Here is a 17,073-nt window from a genome sequence, read left to right as displayed (position 1 = left end):
ACCTGACTTGTCCAATGAAGAAAGATTGGGGCAACTGGATCTGTATTCGCTAGAGTTTTGAAGAATGAGAGGTGACCTGCTTGAAACCTACAAAATACTTAACGGAATAGAGAGACTGAATGTCACTGAGGATGTCGCAAACGAAGAAAAGGGGGGTGATGATGAAAGAAGTACTGATATAGTTGATATAGATGCAGGAAAGATGTTTCCCATGGTTGGGATGTCTAGAATCAGGGGCCCCATTTCAAATTAAGGGGAAAGCCACTTTGGAAGAAGATGAAGAGAAACTTCTTTACACAGAGGGCTGTTAATCTTTGGAAGTCTGTACCCAAGAGGATTGTGGAAGGTCAGTATTTGAGTATGTTCAAAATGGAAATTGGCAGATTTCTAAATGCCAATGACGTAACGAGATATGGGGACAGTGGAAAAGCGGCATTGAGGTGGATGATCGTCCATGGTCAACCATGGTGCAGGCGTAGTGGGCTGAATGTCCTACTTCTGCTGTTACATTCCTATGTTCTGGGTTGCACACCCTGAAAGGATGCAATACAGGAAACAGACAATAGTAACTTTCAAAGGGGAAATGGATATACCTTGATAAAGGAAAGAATTGATTTGCTATGGGCAAAGAGCCAGACCATGGAGCTAAGTAGGCAGCGCTTTGAAAAAAACCAAGGCAGGCAGCCCAGGTGGACCAAGTAGCCTTGTTCTATGCTAAATACCACCATGGTTCTATGAACTCACAACCATCAGAAATAATTTTAATCTTCAAGTCTGTAAATGGAATGGAATGCAGAGCATTTTAATCACTTACATCACCTAGTCTCACACTTACTGTATTACATTATTAATACAGATCATGAAAATTATAAAATTATACATGGTGATTACATATAGGATAATAGATCAGTTATAAGTCAGTATAATCAAGCAATAAGTTGCAAAATAGTTGGTGTTACAACAACATGGAACTCAACAGCAACAGGGACTGATGTCTCATTGAATTATCTGTGGGTTTGTTAAGAGTCAAATGGATTTATGCCATGGTTTCAAGGACAAGTCCAGTGCCGTGGTAGTCAGGGAAAAAGCCTGTACCAGGGTAATATGAGTGAGCCCAGTGTATTACCATGGCTAAGGCAAATCCTTTGCTATATTATGTATATAGTACAATGCCAAATTCTATTCTTAACTACAAGCAATACAGTTTTCCAGATAGGTACTGGATCCTTGACTCTGGGTGGAATGAAAAGCTTGTTTCTAAATGGATCTGAAAGATTACAAGTCCGCTATCATAAGCTCATGTGACCCATGCATAGCTAGCAAGTGTCCCAACGTCAAGAGATGTCTAACCCTGCACCTCAGCTACCTATGTGTATGGAAGCAAAGTCCAGTCAATGATGCTGCCTGAGACAGAAGTCTAATTGATGGCAGTGTTTGGGAGAGAAATCTAGTCAGTGACAGTATTTGGGAGGGATGTCTGATTGATGACACTAGTGAAGGAATGCAGTCTGCTGGATAAAATGTTAACCCAAAATCCTGTCTGCTGTCTCTGGAGAATGCAAATTATATCATGCCATTGGGCTGGATTTTACAGTTAATGGTGAAGCAAAGGAAGTGGAAGGGGAGGTCTGTGGTCTGCCATTACCTTGTGTCCATTTAATGGCTGGCCGATGTGAATGCCAGCCATAACGAGTGGTGGGGGGGTCGGGGGGGAGGGGGGGGGTTGCGGGGGAGGTGGCGGGGGAGGGGGGTGCGGTTTCCATGGCAAATCAAGGCGTATGTCCAGCAGGAAGTGGGTTAGGCTGTGAATTGGGAGTCAGCCCTGGCCATTTGAAGGCTCCCTGCCCACTCATGCTCTCCTCAATTGTTCTGTCAGCCTGCAGGGCCTGAACAAGTTAAACACACTAACAGCTAAAGGCTGTCACCTTCCCACTCTGCAGCTACATGCATGTATGGCCCCATTCGCAGGCCTTTTCATGTGCCCTTGTGATGCTCCCCCACCTCTCCCCTACTCTCCCGCATAACTGGCATAATTCTCTCCCAATGATTTCCCATCCGCTTCCCTTACAATGGAGTGGATCACAAAAAACTGCAGCCTATCAGGTTTTTAACAAGCTTAATACCTTCTCATGAAGATGATGGTAGGGTTTCTGATCGCGAGACCCGCTTGCCTTCTGTGTTATCGGGGAATCAGGGAGCGGCAGGGTGATGTTGGATTGCTGATTGATGATATATTTTACATCGGTTTGGGGGGAAGGGACCTACCTAATTTGCTGTTGTAAAATCAGTTCCACCCTTTAAAGGAGACTAAGGCTGTGCTCCAATACCTGTGGCCAATACTTACCTATCAACAAACACCTAGTACAAATGATCTGTTTATTTGATTTTTGTGGGTGTTTGCTGTGCAATTTGTCTGCCATGTATTTTACAACAGTGACTACATTTCATATGTTTAAAATTTTAAGTTTATTTATTAATGTCACAAGCAGGCTTACATTAACACTGCAATGAAGGTACTGTGAAAATCCCTGAGTCACCACACTTCAGCGCCTGTTTGGGTACACTGAGGGAGAATTTAGCATGGCCAGAGCACCTAACCAGCACATCTTTCAGACTGCGGGAGGAAACCGAAGACACAGGGAGAACATGCAAACTCCACATAGACAGTGACCTGTGCCGGGAATCTAACCCTGGCGCTGTGAGGCAACACAGTGCTAACCAATGTGCCACCGTGCCTCCCGAAAAACAAAATGTATTTCGATGCAAAGTTTATAGTTTGGATTTCTGCTTCATTGTCACCCTGTATTTTATTCGGTACCTTCATTGTCTGTGCTGCACTTTGGGAATGTCATAAAAGGTGCTATGCAAATGAAAGTTCTTTCTTCAGGGACACTTGTTGACATCTGAATGCATCAACACATTTGTGTGAAAATTTTAATGATGGTGCGAAGTTTTATGTGAATGTGTTTAATGCAGTTATTTTCTCCAGCACTCCTTATCCCTTTTGACTAACTCTTCAGGTTGACTATTGCTGTTTGCAGCACATTGGAAAATCCTAATGCAATTATGTAGCGCTGGACCTAATTCTGGGGAATGAAACTGGACAGGTGGTTGATGTATTGGTGGGGGAGCATTTTGGTAATAGTGAACACAACATGGTTCAATTCAAATTTGTTATGGACAAAGAAATAGAGTAGATTTTAACAAAATAAGGCAGAATCAGGCCAAGGTAGACTGGAACAAGTTACTTGTGGGGAAATCTACAGAAGAGCAGTGGGCATATTCAAAGATGAAATGGGGAGGGTACAGGTCCACCATGTTCCTTCTAGGGTAATGGGAAGGTGTAATAATCCCAGAGAACCCTGGATAACCAGAGATATTCAGGTTATAATGACAAGGAAAAGAGGCTTTTAACAAGTATAAGGGTAGTAAGTCTGCAGAAGCATTGGTGGAGTGCAGAAAGTGCAAGATGGAACTTAAGAAATCAATTTGAAGAGCAAAGAGGGTGTATGAGAAAATACTGGCTGGTAAAAGTAGGGAAAACCCTAAGATATTCTATAAGTATATCAATGGGAAGAGGATAATCAGAAAAGAGTGGCGCTATTAGGGACCAAAGGGGAAATCTGTGGGTGGAGGCAGAGGACATTTGTAGGATGTTAAACAAATATTTAACATCTGTCTTCACCCACGAGAATGAGGAGGTAGTTATGGAACTCGGGAAGAGAGACTGTGAGGTCCAAGAGCAAATTGTCATAGAGAGTGACAAGGCATTAAAGGTTTTGGTGGACTTAAAAGTGGACAGATCTCCAGGTGTGGATGAATTGCGTCTCAGGCTGTTGTGCGAGATGAGGGAGGAAATTGCAGGAGCTCTGACCCAAATTTTTAATTCCTCTCTGGCCACCTGGGAGATGTGGTCCCACTATTTAAGAGAGCTAAATACACACGGGATAAAGGGTGATTTAACAAGGTGGATTCATAATTGGCTTAGCGGTTGGAGACAGAGGGTGATGGCAGACAGCTACTTCAGTGACTGGAGGCAGTGACCAGCGGTGTACCACAGGGATCCATGCTGGGCCCTCTATTGTTCTTCATTTATATAAATGACACAGATGTCTATGTGAGTGGGTAGGATCAGTAAGTTTGTCGATGACACAAAGATTAGCCAGGTGGTTAACAATTTGCTGGAGTGTCTTGGTTTACAGGAAGGTATAGACGAGTTCGTCAAATGGGCAGATAATGGCAGATGGAATTTAACACTGAGAAGTGTGAGGTGATACACTTTGGAAGGAATAGTTTGATAGGTCTGATACTGGGAAGTTCCGAAGAACAAAGGGATCGTGGCGTGTTTGTGCATAGATCTCTGAAGGCAGGAAGGCAGGTTAATAGGGTGCTGAAAAAGGCATATAGTACACTCTATCAATCGGGGTATAGATTCCAAAAGCAGAGAGATCATGCTGGAGTTGTATAGAACATTTGTGAGGCCACAGCTGGAGTACTGTGTGAAGTTATGGTCGCCACATTATAGGAAGGATGTGATCGCACTGGAAGGGGTGCTGAGGAGATTTACCAGGTTGTTATCTGGGATGGAACATTTAAGTTATAAAGAGAGGTTGGATAGGCTTGGCTTGTTTTCTCTGGAGCGGAGAAAACTGAGGGGCCACCTGTTTGAGATGTTCAAGATTATGAGGGGCGTGCACAGGGTGGATAGGAAGCAGCTGTTCACCTTAGTTGAAGGGTCAGTTATGCGGGGACACAAGATAAAAGGAGCTTAGGGGGGATAACGTTTTGGAATTCATTGCCTGGGAGGATGGTAGAGGTGGGTTGCCTCACATCCTTTAAAAAGTAGCTGGATGAATACATGGCACACCATAACATTCAAGGTTATGGGCCAGGTGCTGGTAAGTGGGATTATGTGGGCAGGTCAGGGCCTTTCATGCTTCAGTGTGGACTTGATGGGCCGAAGGGCCTCTTTTGCACTGCAGTATTCTGTGATTCTGTGAATTACACATAACATTATTTGACATGTTAACATACAGCTAATTATAAATGTCTGAATTAATTATATATTTGATTTATTATCATGGTACTAAGTACTTTAGTTGAGCCAGGGTACATTAACTAACCACTTATTTTATAGCATTATCATGTTTTTCCATCCTGACCTGATTTCTACTGCTTTTGTGGAAAGTTGCACAGGCTCCTGATCCTAGTAACAAAATGTATTTAGATGCAGAGTTTACAGTTCGGATTTCTGCTTCATTGCCAACCTATATATTATTTGGTACCCATCGTCCCAGGCGTAGAGGTAATTCTCTCTTGGGCTGTATTTGATACTGGAGTGTGTCCCATATCGTTTTGGGAAGTACACCAAAGGCGCTAGCTCATTGGTCACTATGCCATTGACATCGTACACACACTGGATCCGTGAGCGACTGCGGAGCTTGCTGTTGTACACCACGTAAAGCGTACCGCAGATGACAAAGGCATTCTCGGCATTCTCGATGGGGCACGGTGTATCCCACATCTGCTCGATATCCAGCGTCTTGGGATCCAACCTGGCGAGGCAGATGTGCTTCTCGTTCTCTTGGGTAGCATACATGGCCCACAAGCCTTGCTCGTCGGCTGCCAGGTCAATGTAATTGAACGGTGAGAGGCTGTACACTGGGATCTGCTGCTCGGCAGGGAACATGGCACTGTCTCTCACCGTCTGGTTCTTCAGATCAAATTTGATCAGTTGGAACTCGGGCTTGTCTCTAATGTAATACAGGAAGCCTTTGTACACCAGGTGGCCTGTGCCAGCCCATGGGTAAGGCAGTTTGATTTTCTTTGCTTTCATCAAGCCAGAGAAGTCGGTGAGGTCCCTTAACCTGGCAAATTCATAGACTGTGTCGTTACCTATGCCATCAAAGAGATACACCTTCTCAGAGTCCGACATGAGGTCCCTTGTCCACAAGCCAGAAGTAGTATCCAGCTTCTTAACTATTTTCATTGCTTTAATGCTGGCAATCATTTCTCTGCAATCTGGGAAGAATAAAAGCAAAAAGTTAAAGGCTGAAATGAAATTTTGTTGAACATCTAATACAGTAACGGAAAATAGTTTCCCTCCATTAACTTCAGTGGATGAAACATAACTGGGCATAATTCTTGTTTGACCAATTTATTAGAGTTCTTTAAGGATGCAACAACAGAATAGTAAGAAGTCTCAGGACACCAGGTTAAAGTCCAACACGTTTATTTGGAGTCACGAGCTTTCAGTGCGCTGCTTCTTTGTCAGGTGACTCACCTGATGAAGGAGCAGTGCTCCGAAGCTTGTGATTCCAAGTAAACCTGTTGGACTTTAACCAGGTGCTGTGAGACTTCTAACCGTGTCCAGCCCAGTCCAATGCCAGCATCTCCACCTCATGAAAAACAGCATGTATTAAGGGGAACCATTATATCATTTCCAAAAGATATTCAGTAAAGTGCCACTTAAATGCTTGTTACGGCAAGAGCTCATGGTTTTGGGGTAATACATTAGCATGGAAAAAAGATTGGGAAGTCGGGATAAATGGGTCATTTTCAGGTTGGCAAACTATTGAGTGAAGTGCCACAGGGATCAGTACTGGAGCCTTAGCTATTTATTATCTATATTGATAACTTGGATGAAGGGACCATCCCTTGTTGGCTCCATACAAATGTTGAATCCAGGATGGGAAGATGGAATGGGGGGTGTGGAGAGGCACCATCAGCACCGCCTCCCACCCCCACCCACCATATTATTCAGCAAAGGGATAAACACAGAGTAAGTAAGTGGGCAAATAATTTGACAGATGGAGTGTGATGTGGGAAAATGTGAGGTTGTCCATTTTGGTGCGAAGAATAGGAAAGCAGAATTTTATTTAAATGGAGAGAGACTGCAGAATATTGTGATGCAGAGGGACCTGGGTGTTAGATCAGCCATGATCTTATTGAATGGCGGGGCAGGCTCGAAGGGCTAGATGGCCTACTCCTGCTCCTATTTCTTATGTTCTTAAACAGGTTATCACACAGGCAATGCAAGTATTTAGCGGAAGGCAAATGGAATTTTTGCCTTTATTGCAAGAGAATGGAATATTGAAGTCGGGATGTCTTGTGACAAATATACAGGGTATTGGTGAGACTGCACCTAGAACACTGCATCCAGTTTTGGCTTCTTTAGTTCAGGAGAAATATATTTTCATGATAGGCAGTTCAGAGAAGGTTCATTAGGTCGATTCCCGGGGTGAAGGAGTTGAACAGGTTCAACCTATTCCCATTGGGATTTAGAAGAACAAGAGGCGATCTAATTGAAGCATAAAATTCTGAGGGAGCTTGACAGGGTAGATGTTAAGAGGATGGGGTGCAGTTTAAAAATAAGAGGCTGGATTTTCTGCACTTTACCCCGGCATCTTTTGTGGTGGCAGACGTGGCCTACCATAGCCGGTAGTGGGATCTTCTGGTACTGCTGCTGACAATGGGGTTTCCAGTTGTCTGCACTACCCACTGCTGAGGAACATGCTTGGGGTTTAACCATCGGTGGGACTGGAAGATCCTGCTAGTGGGAACGGCTGGAAAATTCAAGCCAAAGGATCTCTCCTTTAAGATGCTGTTGAGGAGAAATTTCTTCTCTCAGATAATTGTCAATTTTTAGAACTCAGTTCTGCAGAGAGTAGTGGAAGCTGGGTAATTGAAAATATTCAAGGCTCAGCTGGACTCTTGAACTTTAGGGGAGTGAGGGAATATGCAGGCTAGGGAGTAAAGTGGAGTTAAGGCCACAGTCAGATCAACCATTATCTTACTGAATGGTAGAGAACATTTTTGAGGGGCCAAATGACCTACGCCCACTTCTATTTTTTGTGTTCCTGTGATGTAAAGTGGACTGTCAATTTGCCATGAGTTCCTTCCATGCCACTGGCATAGACTAACTTCACCTGAACAGCTCTGTGCACTGAGTAGCATCTGAGCAAGTAGATTGTGACTTCACGTCTGGGGCACTTGTTCCCATAATCTAGCCTGACAGTCCAGTGAAGCACCTGTGTGAAAAACTTACCCTGTGTTTATCCCTGTGCAGACTCTTGGGCTGAATAATATGGGGGTTGGGGGGGCTGCTGATGGTGCCTCTCCACACCCCCTATTCCACCTTCCCATCCTGGATTCAACATTGGTATGGAGCCAACAAGGGATGGTCTCTTCATCCAAGTTATCAATACAGATAATAAATAGCTAAGGCTCCAGTACTGATCCCTGTGGCACTTCACTCAATAGCAGCTTCGAAGGTACTTTCTTTCGTTAGATGTTGATCCACCATCTCAGGTGAATGTAAACGACCCCATGACACTACTTGCAGAAGAACAGGGAGTTTCCCAATTTTCTTGACCACTATTTATTCCTTAACGTCTATCACTAAATAGGTTATCTGGTCAACTGCTCTCACTCGGTTCCATCCCTATCCCTCTAATGATAGCCAGAAAATCTCTTGCAGACTGAGCTCTGACAAAGGGTCATCTAGACTTTAACATTGGCTCTATTCTCGCTCCACAGTTGCTGTTAGGCCTGCTGAGATTTTCCAGCATTTTCTGTTTTATCTCTTGCAGTGGTTTCTCTTCCTGACTTCTCTCTCGCACTGTCACCTCTAAAATTACCCAAAGTTCCTGCCTTGCCCCCTCTCTTTATTGTTACCTAAGTGCTGCCCCTCAGTGTAAGTATCCAAACACACAGCATTAGTGTTCATTTGTACTCTGATGACACCCAGCTATATCTCGTTCTTCAACATTATCGAACATTCAGTTCAGTTTTCCCAAAACTGAAACATTGCTTCAGTCCTTACACCAAACCCTGTTGCTGAGCTGCCAACTCCACCCCTGTCCCTGGCAACAGTTTGAGGTCAAGCCAGTCTTCACAATCTCGGTGTCACATTTGATACTGAGATCAGCTTCTGACCCCATATTCATGCATCACTAAGACTCCCAAATCTTGCTTCAGATCATTGTCCATATCACCCCAGTCTCAACTCATCTCCTGGTGAAACCCTTATCCTTGTCTTCAACAGAAGCATAAAAGCATATAATCCCTACAGTGCATAAAGAGGATATTTGGCCCATTGAGTGCATCGATTCACCAAAAGAGCATCCCACCCGTCTTCTGCCCCATTCAATTAACTTTGTGCATTTAGCCATGGCTAATCTGCCTAGCATGCACACATTTGGACTGTGGGAGGAAACCGGTGCACCCGGAGGAAACCCACGCAGACACAGGGAGAATGTGCACATTCCATATAGTCATCCAAAGCCAGAATTGAACCCAGGTCTCTGGCAATGTGAGGCAGCAGTGCTAACCTGCTTCGGTAGAGAGAGAAACGCCAGGTACGCTGGTTCCCTTCCAAAGTCCAAAGATGTGCAGGTTAGTTGGATTAGCCATGGTAAATGTGTGGGGTTATAGGGATACGGCAGTTGGGGGGTGGAATGCAGGGGAAAAGAGTTGGAACAAACTCAATGGGCTAAATGACCTCCTTCAGCACTGTAGGGATTCTGTGATACTAAGATGCTGCCGCATTTTCTGTTTTAATTTCAGATTTCCAGCATCTGCAGTGTTTTGTTTGTAAACAATCTACCAGTTTTGCATAATTATCAGGTTCCTGCTGATCTGGGCAGAATCTGATCAGGATCAGTGGGGTGGGCTGGGTGAATGATGATGGGTTTGCCATCTGGTGGGAATTCCGTTGGAGCCTTGGCATTGATTCTGTGGGTTGTAGGGATCACCGCCAGTGGCAAATGGGGAATGTGAATCCCCCAACCCCATTTTCTCATCCATTTCCAAGGTTTAGCAGCAAACAGTGTTACGAGGTGCTTTCAGAAAGCTGCACATAACTATGTGGTAAGGCTTTCCACAAATACACTGTGATTAGAAAAGAGGAAGTAAAAGCACTTAGCTGCTTTGAGGTTGCCTGTAGCTGTCAAGCTGCACTAGGATGGTTATAAACGTTGCTGTTAGAAACAATGGAAGGTACTTTAGATGCATTCAAATGTGAAGGGAAAAATTAATAAACAAACCTCCAGCATACTGTGAAAAAAGCCATCAAGCTGTCAATCAAAGGCTAGTTCAAGGTTTTGGACCATGCAATTGAATGAGAACAAAGATGTTCAAATGTTTGCAATGGATTTCAAAAGGCTTAGAAAGCTGGCAGTGGAGTTGAACTTTCCAGTAAGATTCAGAGACTTGAAACAATGGCAGTGTTACAAGAATAAATCTGAGTAAGCAGCTTTGGGAAAGGGAATCCCCCAGTGAAAGTTATTTCTGTGTGTCAGAAGACTTCAAAGTCTCCTTCTGACACCTACAACTTATTAGACAGAGAAAGGGGGATCCTTGCTGCAGAATGAAGTGCTGCTGGGATTTGGAAGCCTTCCAGGTATCCAGCGGGCACGGAGATTAAATTGAGCAGGCCACTTCAAAGTTTTCACAGTACACAGACAAGATGAGAGTCATAGGGTCCTATTTTTAACATTTTGATTCGAAGTGCTGGGTGGACTTGAAACTGGGAGTGTTTCAGACCTGACTTTTACCCGGTCTCAGGCGCCCCCATACACATTCTGCCTGGAAAAATAGCAGCGATTCTGAATCGTGCTGCTGAAGCTTATGGGCGGGGCTTAACACAGTTGAAACACTGCAGCTCTGATTGGCGCCACCGACTGCGCATGCGTAGTAAAGAAAAAGGAAAAGCTCCCCTGCCACAATGCCCCTAGGCCAGATAATGGCTCCCCTAGCCCCACAGACATTGCCCACTCCCACAACATTAATGACTCCCTTATCCCCTCACTTGCCTGCTACCCAGACTGGTTGCGGCCCACTGCCCCCCTCCTGTCTTACCAATCACATGCGGAGTGGCAGTGGACCTCCCTGTCTCCCCTACCATCACAAGCAGAGTGGCAACGGACCTACCCGTCTCCCCCATTGATTACATGCAGAGAGGCAGCGGACACCACTCCCCCTGCCCCCCCACCCCCTCCCCCACACACCTATCTGAGTGGAACCATCTGACCCACCTCCCTCCCCCCTCATTGATCTGAGTCAGAGAGCCATCTGATCCGAGCCCTCCATCCCCCACTGCATCTGATCTGACGCAGAGAGCCGCTGGACACTTGGGACTTACCTCCTCAGAAACTGGAGCACCTGCATTGGACCTTTGCAGACCATGTCTGTTTCATGCCAAATCTGTATGGGCGAACGTGATGGTAAAGGGGGAAGTGCCGGTAAGTTTGGGCATGTAGCTCATTAAGTCAATTTAAATGCATGCAAATGCCTGTATTGAGTGCAGTCCTGACAGCGGCCATTTTCGGCCCTTGGTAAAGTGGGAACTGCCGTGGAGGTGGACACGGATCACACTACTTGTCGCATGCCCGACTTTACCAAATTTTCACGCCCAAAAATGGGCACAATTTGATGGTAAAATCGGACCCATAGAGTTATAGAGGTTTTACAGTATGGAAACAAGCCCTTTAGCCCAACTTGTCCATGCTGCTCTTTTTTATATCCACTAAGCTAGTCCCAATTCCTGCATTTGGCCCATGCCCCTCTATACTCGTTCTACCCATGTACCTGACTAAATGCTTTTTAAAAGACAATATTGTATCTGCCTCTACTGCTACCTCTGGCAGCTTGTTCCAAACACTCACCACCCTCTGTGTGAAAAAATTGTCCCTCTGGACCCTTTTTGTATCTCTCCTCTCTCACCTTAAACCTATGCCCTTTAGTTTTAGACTCCTCTACCTTTGGGAAAAGATGTTGACCAACTGATCTATGCCCCTCATTATTTTATAGGCCTCCATAAGATCACTCCTATGTCTCTTACACTCCAGGGAAAAGAGTCCCAGTCTATAAGCCTTTCCTTGTAACACAAACTATCAAGTCCCGGTAGCATCCTAGTAAATCTTTTCTACATTCTTTCTAATTGAATAATATCCTTTGTATAACAGGGCGACCAGAACTATACACAGTATTCCAAGTGTGGCCTTGCTGAGGTGTTGGGGAATGCTCCTTTAGCCAGCAGGTGGCAGAGGAGCCCCCTTTCCATCGCAAGGGTTGAAGGGGCCTGTGTTTGAATGTTGAGATTAGGACACCCTTTAAAAATAGTGCACCAATCTTAGAAATGCCACACTGACCACTGGGAGGAGGAAGGGGGGTGAGGAGCGGAGGCCTCAGCCTCTTAATCTGCATAACAGGTTTGAGGTTCTTGCTTCCAGGCTGGACGAGAACGAGGCAGGTAAAGTTGGTGAGCAAGCTGCACACGGTACAGTGCTGCAGCAGGACATAGGCAAAGAGAAAGGGAAAAGGAACGTAGTAGTGATTGGGGATAGTGGGGTGAAGGGTATTGACACTGTCCTTTGTCACAATGACAAAGTGCACAGAAGGGTGTGTTGTCTGCCTGGTGCTCGGGTCCGGGATGTCGCATCTGGGCTGCAGAGGAACCTGGAGTGGGAGGGTGAGAATCCGGTCGTTGTGGTACATGTGGGTGCCAACGACGTAGGCAAAATGCAAACTGAGGATCTGGGGAGGGAGTATGAAAAGCTGGGAATGGAATTAAAAAGTAGAACCGACAAGGTGGTTATCTCTGGGCTACTGCCTGAACCGTGTGCAGATGGGCGTAGGGTTGACAGGATTAAGGAAGTGAATGGGTGGCTCAGGGATTGGTGTGGGAGGAATGGGTTTGAATTTATGGGGCATTGGCACCAGTATTGGGGTAGGTGGGACCTGTTCGGGCGGGATGGAGTTAGTCTGAACCGTGCTGGGACCAGAGTGCTGGCGAATCGAGTAAAGAGGACTGTAGACAGGGCTTTAAACTAATTGGGGGGGGGGAGGGTGCGCGGGTAGGTGACCTTACGAGGTCTAAAGTTAAGGAGAGTGTACATGTAAGGGAAGAGGCCGAGGATGTCCCAATAATAGAGGGAGTAGGGGGCGTGAGTATAGTTGGTGGCGTTGCGGCAAATAGGGTCCAGGTGAAGGCTGGGATGAAAGCACTTTATCTGAATGCACGAAGCATTCGGAATAAAGTGGATGAGCTGATGGCGCAGATCGACACAAATAGATACGATCTGGTGGCCATTACAGAGACGTGGCTGCAGGGTGACAGGGAATGGGAACTGAATGTACAGGGCTATCAAGTGTTTAGGAAGGATAGGCAGGAGGGAAAAGGGGGGGGCGTAGCTCTGCTGATTAAGGATAGCATCATGGTGGTAGCAAGGGATGATATTGGAGCCAAGGAGCAGAGGGTGGAATCGTTGTGGGTGGAGATTAGGAACAGCAAAGGGAGGAAGACGCTGGTGGGTGTCGTCTATAGGCCCCCGAATAATGATCTGGAGATGGGGCGGGCTGTTAACGCGCAAATAAGTGCGGCGTGCAGGAATGGGACGGCCATAGTTATGGGGGATTTCAATCTGCATATTGATTGGTCGACCCATGTTGGACGTGGGGGGCTCGAGGAAGAGTTCTTGGAATGCTGCCGGGATAGTTTCCTCGAACAGTGTGTGTTGGAGCCGACGAGGGAGCGAGCTATCTTGGATCTGGTGCTATGTAATGAAGCGGGTAGAATTAGGGACCTTGTGGTGAAGGATCCTCTTGGGGAGAGTGATCATTGTATGGTGGAGTTTCTGGTGCAGATGGAGGAGGAGAAAGTGGTTTCCCGGACACGCATCCTTTGTTTGAATAGAGGGGAATACGGTAGGATGAGAGAAGAATTGGCGAATGTGGACTGGGAGAGCGCGTTGGAGGGAGGGTCTGTTAAGGAGCAGTGGAGGATCTTTAAGGAGATCTTTCTTGGTGCTCAACGGAAATTTATTCCAATGGTCAAAAAGGATAGTAGGAGGAGAGGTAATAAGCCGTGGATAACGAAGGAGGTGAAGGAAAGTTTTAAACTAAAAGCGGAGGAATTTAGAGTAGCTAAGAGTAGTGGGCGAGAAGAGGATTGGGAGAGGTTTAAATGTCAACAAAGATTGACAAAGAAGTTGATAAGGAAGGGTAGGAGAAACTATGAAGCTGGGCTAGCGCTTAATATAAAAAAGGATAGCAAGAGTTTTTATAAATATATAAAAAGGAAGAGGCTGGCTAGGGTGAATGTTGGTCCTTTAGAGGATGAGAAAGGGGACCTAGTGGTAGGGAATGGGGATATGGCTAAGGTATTGAATAACTTTTTTGTTTCTGTCTTCACGGAGGAGGACGTGAATAATTTGCCGGGTGTTAGCGATGGAAAGGTGGTAGGACTGGAGGGTCTTAATGACATTACTGTTACTAGAAAGGCGGTGCTCGACAGACTGGAGGGGCTGATTGTGGACAAGTCCCCAGGACCGGATGGAATGCATCCGAGGGTTCTGAAAGAAATGGCGGAGGTGATAGTGGATGCCTTGGTGGTTATTTTCCAAACGTCGCTGGATTCCGGGGAAGTGCCGGATGATTGGAAAACGGCTAATGTTACGCCGTTGTTTAAGAAGGGTGCCAGGCAAAAGGCGGGGAATTATAGGCCGGTTAGTTTAACGTCTGTGGTAGGTAAAATGTTAGAATCTGTCATTAAGGAGGAAATTGCGAGGCATCTTGAAGGGAATTGCTTGATAGAGCAGACGCAGCAGTTTCATTAAAGGGAAGTCGTGTCTGACAAATTTACTGGAGTTCTATGAGGATGTGTCTAGGGCGGTGGATAGAGGAGAGCCGGTGGATGTGGTCTTTCTAGATTTTCAGAAGGCGTTTGACAAAGTGCCTCACAAGAGGTTATTGCAGAAGATCGAGGGACATGGAGTTGGGGGTAGGGTGTTAGCGTGGATAGAGGATTGGTTGTCAAATAGGAGGCAGAGAGTGGGGGTCAACGGGTGCTATTCTGATTGGCGGATGGTGACTAGTGGAGTGCCCCAGGGGTCAGTGCTGGGGCCTCAGCTTTTTACCATTTATATAGATGATCTGGAGGAGGGAACCGAGTGTAGAGTGTCGAAATTTGCTGATGACACCAAGATTGGGGGAACGGCAAATTGTGCGGAGGGTGTGGAGAGTCTGCAGAAGGATCTAGATAGGCTGGGCGAATGGGCCAGGAAATGGCAAATGGAATTTAATGTTGGCAAGTGTGAGGTGGTCCACTTTGGTAGGAATAATGGTAGGAAGGACTATTACTTACGGGGCGAAAAACTGCAGCAGGCGATGGTGCAGAGGGACCTCGGGGTCCTTGTGCATGAGTCGCAAAAACCCAGCTTGCAGGTGCAGCAGGTGGTCAGGAAGGCGAATGGGATGCTGACCTTCATAGCGAAGGGGATTGAATATAAAAGTAGGGAGGTCTTGCTGCAGCTGTATAGGGCATTGGTGAGGCCGCAACTGGAGTACTGTGTGCATTTTTGGGCACCGCACCTGCGCAAAGATATTTTGGCCTTGGAGGGAGTGCAGAGGAGGTTTACTAGGCTGATACCGGAGTTGAGGGGGTTGAGCTGTGAGGAGAGGCTGAATAAACTGGGCTTGTACTCGTTAGAGTTTAGAAGAATGAGAGGAGATCTCATTGAGACGTATAAGATGATGAATGGGATGGATAGGATAGAGGTGGAAAGACTCTTCCCGCTCAAAAAAGACAATAGGACTAGGGGGCACAGCCTCAAGATAGAAGGGGGGCGGTTTAGAACGGAGTTGAGGAGGAACTTCTTCACTCAAAGGGTGGTGAATCACTGGAATTCTCTGCCCGTTGAAGTGGTGGAGGCTGCCTCGCTAAATATTTTTAAGACGTGGGTTGATAGGTTTTTGATAGGAGAGGGGATTAAGGGTTATGGGGAGAGGGCGGGAAAGTGGAACTGAGCAGCGACAGATCAGCCATGATCTTATTGAATGGCGGGGCAGGCTCGAAGGGCTGGATGGCCTACTCCTGCTCCTCTTTCTTATGTTCTTATGTTCTTATGTTCAATGTCTTTCTCATGATGCATAAATTTGCATTGATCAGTTGGGTGAACTCCACCTGACAGGTGCTGCTAATGCCAGTGGAAAATGCTCCAGTTTTCCCTCTGGCCTGGGCTGTTAGAGCCGATTCGGATGAATTGTGCCCTAGAGCTCTGTTGGAGCACAAGGAAGGGTTGATTGCAATGCCAGAGAGATCAGTGTTGGACCTACTAATGTTTATGATTTACATAAATGACCTGGATTCAGAAACTCAGTTGACACATGGTCCAATTTTCTGATGATATAAAACTGGAAATGACTTTAGGGTGAGAGGAAATAGCTCAGAAATCAAGTGCCGATGAAATACAAAGCAGACAAGTGAAAATTGCATGAAAACATTTGTGGTAGGTGTAATCGTGATTTCCAGTTCACTTTTTAGATCCATCATCATAACACAACTCAGTTCCAGAATGATTTCAAGATTCCACATGCTATTTTAGTGGCATTGTATGTGTTTCTGGGCTGATTGGCTGCCAGAATTCCATCAACTAATGTTTCCTTTCCCTTTCACGGTTACGTTACCTTTACGGTGCCAAATTCTTTCAAATCAATTTGTCCTGCCCACTGGCACTCAATACTGTGGATACTCAAGACTGTGATTGATTTTGAAGGAAATGGATTGGGATTTTTGAGTGTTGAATAGGTCGTTGGCATGTAACACTCGGTGCTGTCCATTGTAATAAATAAGCCACTTCATAGAAAGTGTCACCTGTATGCATTGTTCCCATGGATTCATGAGAACATTCACCTATTTAATGTATAATAGGTAATCTCAGATTCTCCTAATTAGCATTTAATTGGATCTTTAATGAGCCTGCATGCATTTTTGTTGGCAGGCTTGGTAATAACAACTTGTCTAAGGGCAGTTCTCTGCTCATTTCTCTATGCATTACCGTCCTAGAACAAAGGACAAAGAACAGCACAGCGCAGGAAACAGGCCCTTCAGCCCTACAAGTCCGCGCCACCCATTTTAAGACTCAGTGAGTACCTTTTTCAAGTCTTTCGTTGATCGTTGTCCTGTGCTTTCCTTTTTAGTTTCTCATGTGTCATGATGATGTGACTTATGCATGAGCGGTATCAATCTGTAATATCATCAACTGACCAAACATATATTGAACTGTTTAGAAA

The 17,073-nt window shown here is 45.6% G+C and overlaps 1 protein-coding gene across 1 annotated transcript in view; it reads right to left on the bottom strand.

The window, feature by feature from the left end:
• Positions 1 to 2,694: 2,694 nt before the first annotated feature.
• LOC145357094 (olfactomedin-like protein 3) overlaps positions 2,695 to 17,073 on the bottom strand; it is a 28,314-nt gene continuing 13,935 nt past the window's right edge. Inside the window, exon 3 of the mRNA XM_080210204.1 lies at positions 2,695 to 6,021. Within this exon, the coding sequence (XP_080066330.1) occupies positions 5,237 to 6,021 (785 nt within the window). The 3' untranslated portion in view covers positions 2,695 to 5,236. The remainder of the gene's footprint in view (positions 6,022 to 17,073) is intronic.

This window comes from Carcharhinus amblyrhynchos, chromosome 22, assembly GCF_965287045.1.
Source record: "Carcharhinus amblyrhynchos chromosome 22, sCarAmb.v2.hapA, whole genome shotgun sequence".
Lineage (NCBI taxonomy): Eukaryota > Metazoa > Chordata > Chondrichthyes > Carcharhiniformes > Carcharhinidae > Carcharhinus > Carcharhinus amblyrhynchos.
This window is presented reverse-complemented; position numbering and strand designations above follow the sequence as displayed.